This window comes from Cottoperca gobio, chromosome 19 (genome assembly GCF_900634415.1).
Source record: "Cottoperca gobio chromosome 19, fCotGob3.1, whole genome shotgun sequence".
Taxonomy (NCBI): domain Eukaryota; kingdom Metazoa; phylum Chordata; class Actinopteri; order Perciformes; family Bovichtidae; genus Cottoperca; species Cottoperca gobio.
Window position 1 is genome coordinate 5,633,843 of NC_041373.1, and position 18,950 is coordinate 5,652,792.

The 18,950-nt window shown below is 39.0% G+C and overlaps 1 protein-coding gene across 1 annotated transcript; it reads right to left on the reverse strand.

Annotated features, from left to right (window-relative positions):
• Nucleotides 1–2,893: 2,893 nt before the first annotated feature.
• Nucleotides 2,894–17,943, reverse strand: LOC115025054 (elongation of very long chain fatty acids protein 6-like). Its single transcript, XM_029457084.1, has 4 exons — nucleotides 17,569–17,943; nucleotides 13,257–13,388; nucleotides 9,221–9,372; nucleotides 2,894–8,103 (listed from the first exon to the last, which is right to left on the reverse strand). Exons 1-4 carry the CDS (start codon nucleotides 17,658–17,660, stop codon nucleotides 7,673–7,675), a joined length of 807 nt encoding a protein of 268 aa, XP_029312944.1. The 5' UTR covers nucleotides 17,661–17,943; the 3' UTR covers nucleotides 2,894–7,672.
• Between the last annotated feature and the right edge of the window lie 1,007 nt (nucleotides 17,944–18,950).

The following is an 18,950-nucleotide window of genomic DNA, read 5'->3' on the forward strand; positions in this document are numbered from 1 at the left end:
ATTACTTTATCAAATTGTTCATTCTGATTGATGAAGTGTTATTCTGAGGGGTTGTGAGATGATCAATGGGGAAGGAAAGAAGAAACAACTATGTTCTGCTACACACATTTCTTTCTTTTTTTGTGGACTTTTCTCTAAATGTTGTTTTTTTGTGTAAAATATTGAATACTTTTTCTTCATTGATTGAATTTGGGAATTTTAGAGGGGAAATATCTGTATAAAAGTGGCTCCATATATGTAGAGCCACTTGTTTAATTTTCAACAATGCATTGAGTTTAATAAATTTGTTGCTTTAAAAAAACATGTAAAATCCTAAACTTTAACGTAATAGTAACACCAGCTGTCAGATAAATAATGTAGTGGAGTAAAAAGTATAATATTTTCCAAAATATAGTGAAATAGAAAGTACAACTTAAGTACAGTACGTAAGTAAATGTAAGCTTACTTAGCTTCCTCCCCCCACCACAGTTGTTATTTACTTTCATTTTAACAGACAGATTTAGGATATTAACTCCATAGTTTCAATAAAGCAAGACAATGTGGACAAACGTAAAAAAAAATCCCGTCTGTTTCTAAAGCAAAAACAACACACATCAAAAGTTTGTTACAGGTTCATTATAGTTTCTGACAAAAAGCAATACTTTAACTTTGCAACAACAAAGAAATCACAATGTTAGAGCTATTATTGTTTAAGAATGTAACTATGTTCCGTTAAAATGGTATTTATCCCACGGAACGTGAAGGCAACTTCACGTGGCTCCTCGCGTGCGTCACTGCAGAGATTCCCACAGCTGCTTTCAATTACCGTTTGTTTTAAATCGGAAACAAACGGCTGGTTTACAGTGTTCGACTTGAAGCTGCTGCATGGCGGAGGAAACCATGACAACCGACTTCTGCCGCGTGAGGGCGCTACAGGCTTTACATTATTAACAGCTGGAGGCTCAGCTAACCACAGCAACACCACACTGTAGAAGACTTCACAGTTACAAGTAAAAGTCCTGCATTTAATGTAATACTTAAATTAAAGTACGAAAGTATCAGCATCAAAATTTACTTAAAGTACCAAAAGTAAAAATACTCATTCTGCGGAATGGCCCATTTCAAAATAATATATATTATATTACTGAATTATAATTATTCATGCATTAATGTTAATTTGAACTACTTTATATACTGCTGTTAATCTAGAATATTACATTATTATTTATTAGATGATTTGTATTTTGTATTATTAATCGAAGACTACAAAATTGCTAGTAACTAATGTTATCAAATACATCTAGTGAAGTATAAAGTACAATATTCCCCTGATTTCCTGATATTGCTTATGTACTCTTACTTAGGAAAACTTTTATTATAGTATTGTATTGTACTTTTAGTAAAGTAAAGGATCAGAGTACTTCTTCCACCATTAAATAGTAATATACATAATAATATAGTATATAACACATGGTAACTACAAGCAGTGGTACAAGAAGTATTCAGATCTTTTACCTAAGTAAAAGTAACAATACTACAGAGTATAAATACTTTGTTACAAGTAAAAGTCCTGCATTATTATTATTATTATTATTATTATTATTATTATTATTATGCATACTTACATACAATACATAATTATTTTCTAAATATTCTTAAAGGACCAAAAGTAAAAGTACCGTACTCATTCTGCAGAATGGCTTATTTCAGAATAATATTACTGAATTATAATTATTGATGCATTAATGAGTTCATCACTTTAATAATACTTCATATTACTTTATATACTGCTGGGCAGCTTAATCCATAATAATGTGAAGTACCTCAAAAAGTACTTGAGTAAATGTACTGAGTTACATTCCACTACTGCTGTTTTTACAGTGTTGATCCATCAGAACTGATTTTTATAGTATTAATCGCATGAGATTTGGTTACAGGGACAGATATTAAATGTAGTCACAGAGCAGAGCTGCAGTTGTGACCCTAATCCTTTATGGGATGTATCTGTTATCAGAGCCTCTCACAGTGTGATGTCCTCTGCTGTCACCACCCACAGCTGCAGCACTAATAATGTGCTGAGCAGGCAGCGCTTTGTCCTCCATCAGCCCACAAACCTCCCAGCGCTTCATATCTCAGCCTGGACGTTTACAGGACACACTGCTGCTGGTTTTTAACACCACAGGAGTGTCGTAAGCTTTTAACCATCCACATGACAAACACATGTACGGTTACTGTGCTCACACAACCCTGTACAGTAACAACGGAAAAATACCGCAAACATGCAAAACATGACAGAAAAATAAGAAAACTTGTTTGCCAAATATGACAAAAAAAGGCTTCAGCTATATAAAAAGAATATATTAAATACAGCGGAATAAGTATTAAAATAATTTACCTAAGTAAAAGTAGTAATACCCTTTAATTTGTAAAAACACTTGTTACAAGTAAAAGTCCTGCATTCAAAATGAAACGTTAGAGAACAGAATTATGAGCAAAATAAGTATAGCTACCGTCAGTGTTATTAATGTATTAATATGGACATGGTGAAGCTCATTTTAACTACTTCTAGACTACTTTTTACAGTTTGATCTTTGATGAAAACATGTTTTGTATTAAAATAGTTTAAGATTGTAAAGCACCGATGGCTCTTAATGCTAACAATATATATATATATATATATATATATATATATATATATATATAACATGCATCATCACTTATTGTTAATGTCTTCACAGCCCAGAAAACAGAAACTCATTTTTTTTCTATTTTTCTTAAATGATTGTTTTAAAATTGATTTGTTGGTTTTGTTGTGACGCTGCTGATAAATGTATTTATTCAGCAGATAAGAAATGCAAATTATTTTACTTGCTTTTAAGAATTTAAATAACAAACTGAGACTTATTTAAAACCATTATTGTAATTTATTTATTGTAACAACATTTCAACATCAAAAGCCCTTTAACTGCTTTTTTTTCTCATTCGTTTGCAGTTGACAGTAGAATCCACCAGAGTGAAATCTTACACACTGTACTGTAATGCACAGACCAACACGCTCACATTGATCCATGATAGAAAGAATTAACAGAAGCATTGTTTGGCACTCAAATGACCCATAATCATTTCAAGTTTAAATGGGGTTACAACAAGTTCTGACCAGGAATCATTACTGACGTTACAAACAGTCTTCGCCTGGTGCCTTCTGAACATTACCTCACTGCTGATTCAGTTCAAATACAGGTTAAGCAGTAGTGAGCAGTACTGAAACACTAGAGGACTTCAGGCTACACCGGCAACAGATCATTCAGAGCTCCATTTGTGGCCTCAGCCCTCCAGACATTACTGTGACTGTCAAAACGTTATTCTTTATCCAGCTGCAAGTTGCATCGTTAAAAGATGTGCTTGTGAGTTCAGGGGCTGCACTTTCTGCCCGGAATAATAAGTCTGCACGAAATTGAAAAAAACCTGACAATGCGATATCCTTTTCGTAGTTTTTCACCTGTCTTGTTTATTTTCAGGCTGTGGTCATCGACTAGCGGGGCCTAAAAACCGCTGAAGAGTGATTGGTGTTTGACCGTGTACGCAGATCCTGCATGTCACTCACTAGCAACAAACTCGGTGTATCCAAGAAGAAGCCTTAAATCAGTGAATTGTGTTCTATCAGACAGACTTCTCTCGTAGATTAGTCACGGAAAATGTTTTTTGTGTTTTTGACTGTTGCGCATGCGAACATCGCAATGCCGATGCTGAAACGATACATCGTGCAGCCTTAATTTAAAATCTGGCAAACATTTAATTTGACCGGGCAGACAGAGGACATTTGTGAAACCACCTCTGAAGATCCAACACGCTGCTAATTAATAAATGATGGCGGTCTGGCGCTACTTGACCGTATCACAGAGTAATGTCCGAAGTGCGACGGTCACAAATGGTTCTGTGGGGACATTTGAGGTTAGAGCTGGAAAACTCAAAAAACACCGTCTTCTCAAACTCATGTCCCTTTTGTAAAGCGCCTCTTGCATCATGTAAACATCAGCTCCTCCATAACAAAAATACAGTATTAGTGGTTAAACATGATGGCAGAACAAACATCTTTACTTCATATGTCAGAGCCAAAATCCCCCTCCACGTACATTTGTAAGCTGCTACGACACAGACAGGTTTTGGCTAAAAAGGGCATAAAACACAGGACATAGAGAAAAAAGGACGGCCTGAAATTACACTACACATATCACAAATTAAACATTTCAACGTGAAGTATTAATGGCTTCAAGAGTCTACCGTTACAAAACCTCTTTCTGTTTAACATTAAGAGGCAGAAATGGTGTCATGATGTCAGCCGATGTAAATGAAATAAGTGAATGAGGAAAATGCACAAACATGACATTTGGATGGAAACGGAGCGGCATCCTGATAAAAAATACTCTAACATCTACCAGGTGCACTTCAGATCAGCTGGAAAATGTTATACAATAAGAAAATAAATATTCTAATTATTTACAATGGACACGTCATCTTCTGTATCGCCCTTCTTTGCAGCTCATTGAGTGTAGCACAAAGGGCCACAGAAGCCCTGATGTTTCCCGTTTAACCATCAACCACATGTGAAGCGTGGTAATGCAGAAGCATCACTTTGCTTTACAGACCACATTTTTAACTAAATAGATCAAATCACGTGCTGCACCCCATGCGGATCTTGGGTCGGGTGTAGTCTAATAATCTGGATTACAGCACACAAGGAAACTACGGAGGGCAACACCAACCGGACAAACACTGTGTAGCAAAAGGATGAGCATGATGACATTAAAGTAGCATGAAAACACCAGTTACTACACATTAACTCATATTTTCAGAAGAATGTTTGCATCTGGCGCATTAATCTTAGAACCAGTGGTTTCCAAACTGGGGGTTAGAAACCACAAAGGTTCCGAGATAAATTTGAGCGTTAAAAGGCTTAATTATAATTGTTTTTTCGGACTTTCTCCAGGTGAAATGCTGGATACTTTCAGCTCGTTGTGGCCTCGAAATATCTCTTTCTTGTAGTTTCAAAACTTTGCATAATTCTTTTCTTGAGAAAAAGCTGAATAACTACCGCTGCAATGAGCATCATAGATTGGGAATAGAATCAATTCATGTGTAAAGCTAAATAATCAAAAAACCCTATTTACTTGTGTGTGTTTAATTGCTGCAGGTGACAGTTTACGGGTGATAATAAGATAAGAAGTCCTGCATAAGGAAGTTGGAGAATCTCTGCGGCTCTTTTTTTAAAGTCTTGTAAAGCAAACAGAAGTATTACAGTAGATGCAGATAAGTGATTCGGGTTTGGTTCTTTGTCTATTTATGGCTGACTGTGGGAGTGGAATTCAGGCTTGTGTGCACGTGCTCACAGTTTCTCAACAACTGATTTTCATAAAAACAGATCCACGCTTACACAAACCTGAAATGAACAGTGCAATACATACAGTATGAGTGCTGTTGTGTATACACAGAGTGTTCTACACCTTGGCTGCTGGTTTATCTGGCTGACCCCATATTGACCCCACCAAGTAAAACTCTCCTCTAGCATGAAAGGGAGATGCAGACTGGGCTTTGTCCAGTGTAAGTTCTCAGGTGAGATGAAGAAGGCAAAATGTGCAGTGTGTAAACAGGATTATTACAAAAGAACAGGAGGGACGGGGGACAGGAGGACTTCAGCTTTAAACAACATATTATTACACAACTCACTTCCTGGAAGTTATTTGCTCTGGGACGGCTGTCAGCTGAGGAATGTGTTCAGATCTTATTGCCTAACAAAGTGCTTGTGTGGTGAGAGCACACATGGAGTATCTGTGTTCAATTGATCGTCTGTGTTCCTTATAATAATATTAATGTGTTAGCATCTCTCAGATGACACATGGTCTGTGGTTTAGGAGCAGTACTGCGGGAGGGGTGGCATGTGAAACAGAACACAATGTTTCCGACTAACAGCTTCACACTTACATAGTGAACCATTGTGCATCCCTTTAAAACAGTTGCTCTGATGTCCTTAGAGGACAAAAATATCTGTGTCAAAGAATTGCCATAAAATTATATATTAATATCAATTTCCACTTTCACTGAGTTACATTTTTTAACCAACCGTTAGTCCTGAACATCTACCACTACCAGAATGTTAACCCTTTTAATGCCCGTTTGTTAACATAATGCCACGGTTACTGTTACACAAAAATGTAATTATTTTCTGTAAACTAAATGCTAGGGGGATTTTTTTCACAGTGTGGGATATGCCAGTGATTAGCAACAACGTTGATTGTGATTCATTACATCGAACACACAATACAGCAGCAATGCACCAGTGGAAACCAGGAAAATAGCATGCTTTTGCCACATAAGGCAAAATATGAGAAAATGGCTCAATCTGGTGGAAAATAGTAAACATATAATTTTGCAGCCAGGGCTCTAGATGTAAAGCCTGATATAATACAATGCATGGTGTTATGCTGCACTGGCCGTGGGATCAGAAATTGTGGTTTTAATGGGGACATTTTGTCCTTAAGGGTCTGAATGTATTTTGGCAATGCACTTTATTATAGGAGCTGAGCTTGAACTTCCCCAAAAAAAAAGAAAACTAATTTTAAAAAACACTCCCTTTCCAAAATATATGTCATATGCATTAACACAACCAAAATGCCCAAAACATCCCTAGTGAGGCACAAGGGTTAAAATGCTGTGTGTAATGCGCGCGCGCGTGCGTGTGTGTGTGTGTGTGTGTGTGTGTGTGTGTGAGAGCTAAAACTTAATATGAGAAAAACACCCTTCTTTCCTTCAGTGCATTGTGAAGTCTTCATTCCCTTTTGGTAATCCTAAACTCACTATCCTGTAGGTCATAGTTGTGCTAGGGCTAAAAAAGACACTATTTTAAAGGAATAGTTCAACATTTTGGGTAATTACACTTATTTGCTTTCTGTCTGAGCGTTAAATATAGCTCTGGAGTCAGCACACGGTTAGGTTAGGTTAGGTTAGCATAAAGACTAGAAGCAGTGCGAAATCGCTAGCGTGGCTCTGTCCGGAGGGAAAAACTATTCCAGCTACAAGCACCACACAGGTTCCTAATTAATACGTTGCATCATGTTTGTCTCATGCGTAAAACAGAAATAGAAATACTTAAAGCACTGACATCAATCTTCTCATCTCACTATCAGAAAGAAAGCAAATAACTATTTCCCAACATGTGGAACTATTCCTTTAACAATTTAAAAGTACCTTTTTTTTCCAACTTCAGAGCTTTTACGAATACATTAAGAATGATCACTTTTTCATTACAACATACAAATATTTGGCCCTCATATGTTTGTTTTTTATACTGGTCCAGAGTCTAAGTCACCGAGGCAATAATAAATTGCAATATAAATGAATTGAAAACTATGTTAGTCAAACACAAACATGTTATTCCTTCATCCCCTTTTTAAATCAATTTCCATACTGTACTCCCAACTACAATGTGCTCAGTCTGAACTGGTCTCTTTACTACCGCTCTAAATCCATGGACGTAACACTGTCTCGAGCTACAGATGCCTATAAAAAGTCAAGTGAAAATGTCATAAAAAGAGGAGGACCGAGCAACCAGTTAACTAGTTGTGACTCACACATTCATGGCCCCTCACTGTTGGTCATTTCTACATATGGCACACTTCAATAGCACAGCACTGACATGCTACTCTGCCTTGGATCCTTTGTCCCCGGAGGAGCCTCTGAGGTAGGTGTTGTAGAAGAAGAAGGCAAAAAGGACCAAGTAGCTGAGGTACATGAGAGCCCCCCAGGCGATGTTGTCCATGTAGGACGGACAGCGCACCTCGTGCATCCAGCTGTACACCAGGCCCAGCACCGCCAGGCCCATCACCATCTGCAGGATCTGTGTGGCTGTGATGATCATAGCGCAAGGACGGGGCACCCGCAGGCCAGCTGCCCGGACAGCGTAGTACGTGTACATGAGAGCATGAACCACATAGTTCATGGTCATGAACCAGCCGCCGCCCGCCACCTGGTCCTTGTAGGAGTACCAGGAGTAGAGCAACACGGTGATGTGGTGGTACCAGTGCAGGAAGATGAGGCGCTGCTTCCGGAGGATGATGAACACTGTGTCACCTGAGAGGGAAGCATCAAATTGAACTGAAATTTGAACCTCGTTAATTTAAAAACAGCAAAAATGTGTTTGTAGCGCCGAGTATTAGTAAACGGTCGTGTACTGAAAGCTGGGATTACATTTCTGGTCAGCACCCAGGCAGCTCACCTGGTAGAGAGGGCATGTATAGTCCTGTAATAATAGTTTCTTTAATCGACTTATCGTACGCTATATGGACATGACCTCGATCATTTTAACGTCATCGACCTATCGTACGGTATACAGGACATGACGACCTTTTTAAGGATCAACGGTTTTCTTTTTCTTTCTTTCCAGACCTTGTTGCTGTGTTTTCATGAACCAGTATTATTCTTTATCTCTGATCTATAAGGCCTAATTGCACAGATTACACAGGTCTTGACGGTATACTGTATATCCTGCAGTGAACTAATGGCCCGACCAATAAGAGGACGAGGACTCTCGTCCTGTCTGCAGCTGAGGAAACACTGCCAGTATCAATCATCCACTAATGGGATTTTCATGAAGCATCTGCCTCCATTTCTCAGAGCACTCTGTGTCCCGACAGAGAGCATGAAGAGATGAGATTAGCGTGCAGACAGAGAGACTGCACTGACACACACACACACACACCGTCCAGAGAAGCAGCTCTCAAAGAAATAGTTTACAGAGAAATTTACTTGAAGTTTAAGTGCTCCAAGGAATGTACCGCTAGAGTGAAATGATTTGATCAGTTGAGGTTAAAGTTTATGTCTGCATGTTGCACGTTACTATCCTCACCTTAGAAGTCTGTGACAGGAAACCTAATCTTTGTGTCAGTAAATCATTGGATAAGGAATTTAATATGTTTTCTAAATATCTGGAGATAAGTCTTAAAATCTTAAAATTGAGACTATTAAACTTTTAGGTTAAAATTTGTTTCAATATTGCAAAAGTAAAGTTTTTAGATGTCTAGGTTACATATTACCATCGTTTCAACAGCATTTCAACATGGCATTAGAACCTGTTTAAATATAGTCATTTAGAATCTGTTAAAGCAACCAGGACATCTAAACAATATTTCAGTAGCTTCTGACATTTGGGACAATATCAGAGGCGAGAGAGAGGTTAGAGAAGCCTTACCCAGCTCGGGGGCCTTGCTAAGAACAAAGGCGTAGGCCCAGAACTTGCTGACGGGGGCGCTGTAGAAACTGATGTCACACACTGACTGTCTGAAGCCGTTGGTTGTGAGGATGTGCAGCATGTACAATCCAGTCCGCAGGGCTCCAATGATACTGCAGAGGGAACACACAACATGCAACACATGAGAAGACAGTTCAAACACCTTCACCATCCTAAACTGAAAATAGATGTTGGACTAAGGCTTCTTCCGTTGTATTACCGAATACTGAGCATTAAAAATACATGTTGGTATGTGCACATTGTTGGCCCAGGCAATAATTCAATATCAGTGTTTCCCCTATTGTTGGCGCGCCCCCCCTGAAATTCAAGGTGTGTTTTGCGAAGTCACACACAGACTCCGCACCACACATCCCCCCCTGCACAGACCTCATCCAGACAGCAGCAGCAATATTTTATATTCTAGGGCTGCACAATATATCATTTCAACATGATAAAAGTGCATGCATTGATGTAAAATATGGAATGTGAAAGGGGCATAACGGCCCTGATGGCCTGAGGAAAGAAGCTCCGTCTGAATCTGTGCAGTTTGTTTTATTTGCACTTAAAGCAATTGTTCATCTACAACAGTGCTGTAATAATGAGTCCTGAGGAGAGTTTCATATTTATATTATACTGGTAACAGTCTGATGCAAACACATTTCAAGAACAGCATCAAATTTGATCAAAACAAATTAAATTTGGACTTCCTGAACCTAAAACAATCAAACGGGGAGATCAGAGGCAACATCCAGTCGTCCACAATACTAGTAACATCTCTTCCATACTTACTGCCATTTAACAGCCATTTGCAGGTTACCTTGTTGTATATTATACAAATAAAACTACGGTGAAGCACACAACAGTATCATTGTTAAGTCATCCCAAAACAGTTTATGATCATTCAAAACGATCCCTTTTATTGCCCTTGAACAAATGTGATGGTCTCAGTCTGGAGCCCTGATGTGTGAAAGTGCAATCATTCAGCGCTGAATACAATCGTCCCATTATAAAAGGTCACGATATTCCCTGAGTCACAAACTTTAGCCTTGAAAGCACCGATTTGTTTTACAACCCATGGCATTGTTTCTCATAAAAACATCACTGAACCAGAGAGTTAATTCCACATTCCACATTGTTGCAGCTCTGCAGCAGCCATAACGACTCAACGTTACTCATCCCCGTAATGTCAATATAAACTCTGAGCGATCGTAGTACAGTGCAATCATTGATCAAGAGATTGCAGGAAGGAATTCCTCTGCCCAACAAAATAAAAAAAACAAAAGGGTTAGGTGTTGTTTGGATTTTAGCGACTCAGATACCGGTTCTTAACGATTGTAGATTCCAATTCTTTGAGGGGGTTAAAGCAGGTCGCAAGCTTGTTTCACATAAAAACTGGTTCAGATTCAGTTCTCGACACCAACTGTATACTGCTCCTACTTTTCTCAGATTTTATAAGCACAAACTGTACAATCCTTTTGGTATTTAGTTTCCCCATTGACTTCAAAATACTCATTTACAATGCATTCTTTGCAGAAAGCATTAAACTAAACTAGGATTACTGCCTCGCTGTCGTTTGCCTCCACCAACCAGACAAGCTTACGTCCCCGTTTGTATAAAATGTCATAACTTGATCATTTTATCCAAGTAGACATTTGTGTGAAACTGTGATTTACTGTATGAATTCTTGCTAAAAATGTGTTGACTAAAATGTGTTTTGTGACCTTTGACCACCAAATTATAATCAGTTCATCCTTGAGTCCAAGTGGACATTTGTGCCAAATGTATAGAAATTCCCTCAAGGTATCCTGAGATACGCTTTCACGAGAATGGGACGGACGGACTCCCGAAAACACAATGCCTCCGATCACTGAAACAACTATGTGCTATTCCGTCTGTCTTTTTGACTCTGATGAAGAAGCACCTGCCGTTGAAACGTTCAGTCTTTTAATAAAGCTTGTTGCCTTGGACAAATACTTTGGACAAATTCTCTGAAGTCTCTCCTAAAACATTATTGCCCTACTTCCTGTCTGTAGCCCTCAGCGTCAAGCCCATTGGTTTCTTCTTCAGACATAAATCTTAAAAAAAATGAAATCTTTTTGAAACCTCTTCTTTTAGCAAACGTTCAAACAGTAGGAAATAGTGCATTTGTTGGGGACTATTTTTAGCAATGGATAAATCCACATTTTGTGCTCTAGTGAGCAGGCAGCAGTAATGAACTATACTCTAATATACAGTCTATACTGGGGTTGCTCATTTAGATTTGTTTTCAGACAGATAGCCGACACTCGCTGACTGATCATTAACTGACAAGATCGGTGCGTGCAGGGCTGCTGTGGCTGAAGAGCCTAACTTGTCGGCCAGCTGCAATGATAGACGATGCACAGGTTACAGGACAAATACATCATTTGTCATCAGCTGCAGTGCATGCGCCAAACAGGCAACTACAGTTCACCCGCCCCAGAGAGTACAGCCGTGACGTTGCGTGCATTGAGATGGTCACATGCAGCCACTTTACCAGTATGTCTCCATCGCATCATTAGTTTAGCTGTGAGGTTTTTCAGCTGTGTCGCGTTACTCAGTCAGGGTTTTCCGCCAATGCCAAAGTTAATTTTATGGAGTGTCCAGCGGAGAGAGAGAGGGACATTCCTATTGTCGGTCACGTTTGAATGGTTAATTAACATCCCTAGTCTATACATGGGATTTATTGACATTAACATGTAGAATATCACCAGTTTTGGAAACCCCAAAGTCATGTTGCCATGCGGTTGTGCCCACTGCTATGGGATTAAGATTAGAGGGAGATCGACTGGTGATAGAACTCTGAGAACAGGAGAGCAGCCCCGCCTTCTTCCATCTGCCAAGTGGGTCACAATCACTACAAACTTTCCTGGCCGTGATCGCAAAGTAGGCACCATGTGTGGTTTTATCAGTGCAAGCTCAAAACATACTTTCAGATATAAATAGTAGCAGATGCTTTGAATGTGAAAGTGCTGTTTATATGAGAATTGGAGTTCAACATAAACATCACATAAATTATATAACTCTCCAGGGTATTAAAATAATCTATGTTCTCTCATCTAATAGCATGTAAACACAACATGGCATCTCATTGAAAGGAGCTTATGTTAATTCAGTTCAATGCTGTGTTCTGTAACATTCATGGCAAAACATACTGAGTGTGGACACATGATGGCGGTGTGGAGATGCTTTTCATTCTGTGAAAGGCCTTTCCTTTGAGTGCACAGCTCAAACCCAGTGAGGAATGTGTTGTAGGTGACAGCTGTGCCATCAAACTGGTTTCAGCCATTTTAAATGTCAACACATTCCCTGCACTCTTCCAGCACCGGTGGCCTCCTGCAGGTAATGAAGCAATGTGGACGATCTAATCTTCAATAACTCATATTTAGCTAACAGTAAATCAGAGGCAAAAAACAACAGCTAAAAAGTGAAAGTGGGAGTATGAGAGCAGCTCTGCTGGCATCGATCGATGGGGGAAATATATTATCACGGCAAATATTCTCATTGAGATTTTAACACTGTATAACTGACAGTAATTGATTGTGACAGCTTCAGTTTATGCCGATAACATAGAACTTGAATGAGCTGCTTAGAGCAGAAGACAATTTAACAACTGGGAAAAGGAAACCTAATGATACACAAGAGATACAGTGTCTAGACAACAGTGTGAAGGCCCTCTCCTGTCCCTGTGCACAAAGACTCGACCACTGATCAGTGATTGAGTTGTGTAATGCTAGTATAGTAGCCTAATCTATAATAATGAATCATAATATTAAATTGATTATAATTTGTAAACAGAATCAGAATATGTAAAATAACTTAAGTGGAAGTATAAAGTAGCACACAATGGAATTTCTACAATACAGTACAGTATGTACAAGTACAGTAGAAATACAGTACAAGTACAGTACACGTAGAGTACAGTAAGTATAGTAAATATCAAAAAGCAGTCCTATTGACGCTGCAGCAGGTGACTCACCTGAAGATGGACAGGCTGAGTGACCACAGCACTAACGGGCGTCGCAGGTTCAGCTTCGGCCTTTCCCTCATGAAGTGCTGACCGCCGAATACGAGCGCAGCATACAGGCCACAGAACATGAACGCCTTGCTCCTGTGGACGGGAAGACACAGCGTAACATTACAGTAACTTACTGAAGGGAACGGCATAGACTTCATCAGCTGGGGAATTGTGAGGCGTTTCTGGTACCTAGCCTAGCCTCATGGATGTAAACAGGATGGACAAAATAATAGAAACACCTGTAAATACAATGCAATAACATCACCGCAAACTGAAACCTCCAAAATGATTGTACGGATGTATTTAAAAACAGGTTTGACACAAAGCTGAACATTATAACCTTCATGAAGGGAGGATGCATGGCAGGACTGTTGTTTCAGACTGTATGAGTTTTAGATAGTTGACACTTGATCAGGTACACCCGTCAAGGAGAAAATTAAATAAACAAGCAGCGTGCAGGTTTTTTCACATAACGAATACCCAGCACCACCCTCGTCTCCATTCAAGAAATTGACAAAACATGCACACCTGCTACTTGGTGGGATTGTCTGTGTGTAATGTTTTATGGGTGTGATTCCACACACGTGATTTAACACAAAGGGCAGGATTGTAGAATCAGTAATGTACTTTGATCTCCATCAGGTTTAAAAAGAGGAAGATGGTGACTTCCTGACAAACAGCGCTGACAAAACCCTAAATCACCTCAGCCAGACCCTGAACTCTGAGATGATTACACAGCTGTGGAGCTGTTATGCAAGGACATTACACAATTAGGGTGAACAGGCCAGACAACTGCAATTAAGAACAAATATGACATGATCTGACGGTCAGCTGCTTACTGAGGCCATGAGTCAGGTAAACACATGACATAATGTTTTTTCCAAACTAGAAATTAGAAACATATCAGTATTATAAAGCCTTCAGCCTCACCCGTGTTTATAATGACAGAAAAGGATTAACAGAGATTAGTTTGTGACACACTGACCATTTACGCTGCCATCTCTGACTGATGAGGCAATTTTAACTTTAGCACTGCTCCGCCTGTCCTATCAACCACCGATGTTATTTCAATTAACAGCCGGCAGCAGAAAATGACGACAGAGCAGAAAAGGTCAACTCCTGAGCAGAGAATACTAAATGGTGTATAAAATGTTATGAATGCATCGTGACACTGCTGCCAGAAAAGGAACAGCCACACCTGATTATTCTTTTCTTTTTCTTTTTGAATGCAGGTTCTGTGCATGCATTACATGTGCGAGGCTGTGTGTGTCTGAGGTGCTTTTGGAATAGACCAGATGACTAATCCAGATTGGCACAATACATATTAGGCCGAGTAGATGCTGCTTGACCCAGTTAATGCTACGGGGGCTTCCGATAGTCGTTCCCAGTCCATCCATGTCGAATGCAGAAAAATAAGCATAAAGCCCAAAGCCCTCAAGGATGCCCAAGTAGGAACTGATCAAATATTTAAAAAAGGAGTACACTGGGGCTGCAACTAATAATCCCTTTTATTCTTGATCGGTTTGTTTTTACTTCTTATTAAATAATTGTTAAGTCTATTAAATCACAATTTCAGAGTCTTATGTGACATCTTTAAAGTGCTTGTTTTGTCTGATCAACAGGCGGAAACCCAACAATATTCAATATTTAATGCTGTAAAATAGAGAAAAGGCAGCAAATCCTCCCAAATACTTTTGGATTTTGGACTGTTGCTGAAGACGTCATCTCTGGCTGAACTTCTGATTGGCATTTAAAAAAAATTAAATGACATTTTAAAAGGACAAGCGCACCACAAAAAAAAGCACTGAGCCCCCTCTATAATGGGTTTAGCATCCACCATCTGAAATGTTCCTTTGTTCATTTATATATGAAACATATTATTTTATTATTTCATGCAAAAAGACAGCAGATGAAAGGGTCAGCTAGGGGTGAACTTGATCTCATGTCTTCACTGGTTACACAACACATGGCAGGGGGAAGGTTTGTATGGGTGACATGTGATATGGTTCAGATAATGACAAATATGATTAAGTGCACAACCTGAGGTGCGGTTGTGGCATGTAAACGGAAGTGAAAAAATTAATTGTGAAATGTGTGCATTCTGTTTACCCAGAGCCCCAGTTGCAGTATTCAAATTGCATGTTATCCAACCTATATCCTACGTTACTGTCATATTTAAAACAGAAAAGAAACAAATCCTCACATTTTAGAGGCTAAAGCCCATGTATGGATTTAGGGCATATTTGGGTGGGCTTTAGTGCTCACACGTTCCACTAGTGGCCTCATATTTCACAGGAATATCCATGTTTCTCTATAGATGGACATACAGACTTTTTTCAACAGCAACCAGTTGAGATTAGACACTCACCCCGCCTCAGAGTCATTTCCAGCACTGACACTTGAGCTTTGAAAAACAACATGACAAAATAGTTGTAGATTTATTTTCAGATAATCGATGAGTCGAGTTGATCTCTAAAATCTAGTTATTAATTAATGTTTTGGGGGGGGAAATAGAACCTGCTAATCGCCCACTAATTAAGCTCCCAAATAAGAGACGCAACTAATTATTTTCATTACCATTTAATCTGCAGATTATTTTCTAGATTAAAATCGATTAATCGTGTAGTCTGTAAAATGGCAAATAAATAGTGAAAAATGTCCACGCTGAGGTCTTTAAATGTTTTTTTCAGTCCAAAACACAAAGATATTCATTGTAATTGTATACGAAATATAATAAAATCTCCATATTTAAGAATCTGAAAACAGAAAAAAAGAAAATATTACTTTAAGCGGTTAATCGTTTATCAAGATAGTTTGAGATTATTTCTCGGTCGATGGAATAATTGAATATTCGACTAATAGTTGTAGCTCTACTCCCCATTAGCTACAACCAGCCACAATTATCTGCCGCCACTAGAATCCGACCGATACTGATTATTATCGGTTATTGAGGCAAATATATCCTGGATCAGGTGCGTCATACACAATTTCACTAAGGGCCACACTGCTAAATGAGAATCACATGAAGGGCCAGACATATATAGTTTACTGACAGGCTTTTATTTAAACGAAAAAAAATTATTTGGTCCACAAAAAGCCTGTAAGTCAACTGCTGCGGCATTCTGCAGATACGTTAACATACAGCCAACACCTATTTATTTATTGCCTTACATACACGATGATACGATATATCTGCAATGAGCCAACATCGGCCCATATATCGATCGGACTCTTGCTCTATTAATCATAAATAACCCAGTTTGTCAATAATCAATACTCTTCAAAGTAGGATATGGTATCTGTACTAAGATGTTTTTACTCTTCCCTAAAGTGATACTGCATGTGAGTAACAACAAAGAAGCCCTTTGAAGTAAAGGAGGAGGTCAAGTGCAAGAAGAAGAGTGGATGTATTAACAGTGGCTTACTAAATCCTAAATTGAAATGATCCATAAAGGAATAGCCAGCTGTCTGGAAGTAGGCCTATAACTGTGTACCTTAAAAGCAAAGTCACATGACGACTCAGCAGAAGGAATGCTGAAGCACGTCCAAGCATAACACAAAGCCTCCCTGCTATTATTCACTTGCTTCTCTCTAGAAAAATGTGTCTACATCTGTCATGCTATTAGCAGTCAGTATGGAGTTCCAGGCCTGTGTGGAGGAGGAAGTGTGGATGTGTGTTGCACTTTACCTCCCAGGGGATTAATTTGACAGCTCACTTGCCTGTCACAGAAACAGCTCCATTTAGTTTCAGTCTCGCATAGCCGCGTGAAAGTAAAGCTAAAAAATGTGGTTTTACTAGGTTTCCCTTTTGCTTTGCTTTACTGTTTACTTAAGTGACAACATACAATTGGTGCAGACACAGAACACAAAGCAACATCTATTTTTCATGTATGCAAATCATAATTTATGAAATAAAAGCACGTTTTAATTCAGACCAAGCCTGACCTATGGGAGAACGGATGAAGTCATGTCTTGCATCCTCAAGGACGTTTAAATTAAAGCGGGTAGAATGTGATTCCCCAGTTTCTTACGCTAACTTTGTCTTATTATCATGCGTTTTGGTCTGAGATGCAACACATTAACGTACAAAAGAAATCACTATAATGGAAGGAGACGATAAATATGGAAGACACCGGGTCCGCATGGAGAGCAGTCCCCCGCGACAGGACATGAGGTACAGACAGAGCACACCACCCACCACAGAGGAGGAGGAGGGGTACCAAGCCGACATTTTATCATGTTTTTTAAAGATAATTCTCTCCCGTATACATACCAGTTTTCCTGCATCCATTCCAGGGCTCGTCTTTCGTCGAAACGCCGCTCGAAGTCGTACTCAGCCGGCGGGGAATGCTCAGTCGCGTTCATTTTTATTAGCTTTTCTTCCGATAAAAACACCCGAAGTTTCTGGAGGATTCTGAAAAGAGGAACTAATATGTGACCGCGCCGAACCGGCCTTCTGGCGGACTACAGCCTGACTGCTGCTCCTTTATCTTATCCAGCTGATATTAGCTGGATTACCACCGGTTGGAGTCCTGGGAGAAGGGAGGATGAGGTACCACCAGATGCACTTCCCCACTGCCTCTCACTTTCCTCACGGCCATCAAGCTAGCTAACAAAAAAACAATCCTTTTCCGGTTTGGACTTTCAAAATAAAACGCGTCGTCGCTATGACGCAGCAAATGAGTGTGCAATTGTGTTCGGCCCTTTATATTGGCAGCCTCTAATGCTTCAGGTCAGGCCATATGGTCAGTTTAGTTTATAAGTGCTCAAATAAGAGACTACTAGATTTTTAAATGCTTTTTAAAATATTTATATTTGCACCTTTTGCTAATATACCATAACTGCTGCACAACACTTTCCCTTTTTATTTTGATCTTATGAAATTATGTTGAGAAATAATTTCAAAGTATGTGATTGTATATCTAGGGAAGAGGATTAGGGCCACATGTAAAATAAAATATATTTGAGATCTGACTTTAAACTCAGAGCTCAAATACATTTTTCCCATGTGGCCCTAATCTTCTTCTGTATATATCACCCTTTGTAAACCTGTGAAAAAGCCTCTGCATAGGCTAACACCAAAATGTACCACCTTCTAATAAGTCAAAAAGTTGTAACTAATGGCATTCATCTTTAATCGAGGGTAAATGTGTCTTGCAGCTAAAGTGAAAAAAACAACAACTCTATAATTAAAACATAATAAATACAATACATGAGTGAAAGCATAACACAAATCCAGCCATTATCCCACTCAATTAATTATCTTTATACAATTTATCGAAGACTATTTTGTTAAAAAAAAAATTAAGCCAATAAAACATCAATCCAATTGGTACAGCTTTAAAATGCTTGTTTATCTATTCAAAGTTATTTGAAGACATAATTTTTAGGGTCTATTGAATTGTAAAGGGTACTTGCCATTGTATAGATTAAATGAGTAATTACTTGTTCAATAAATAATCAACAAATGGAAACGTTAGTTAGTTGCATAACTTTTATTATGAAGGTATACACATATGTTTCCGGTTCTTCCCACTGTCACTTTGCATTTTGACGCAGTGAGAGCACGTTCTCTGTTCTCCAAACGTGCAGTGAGGGAGGCGGACGGGGCGGGGCTTAGCTGTGACGTTGAGTACAGTCTGGTCACCGGTATCA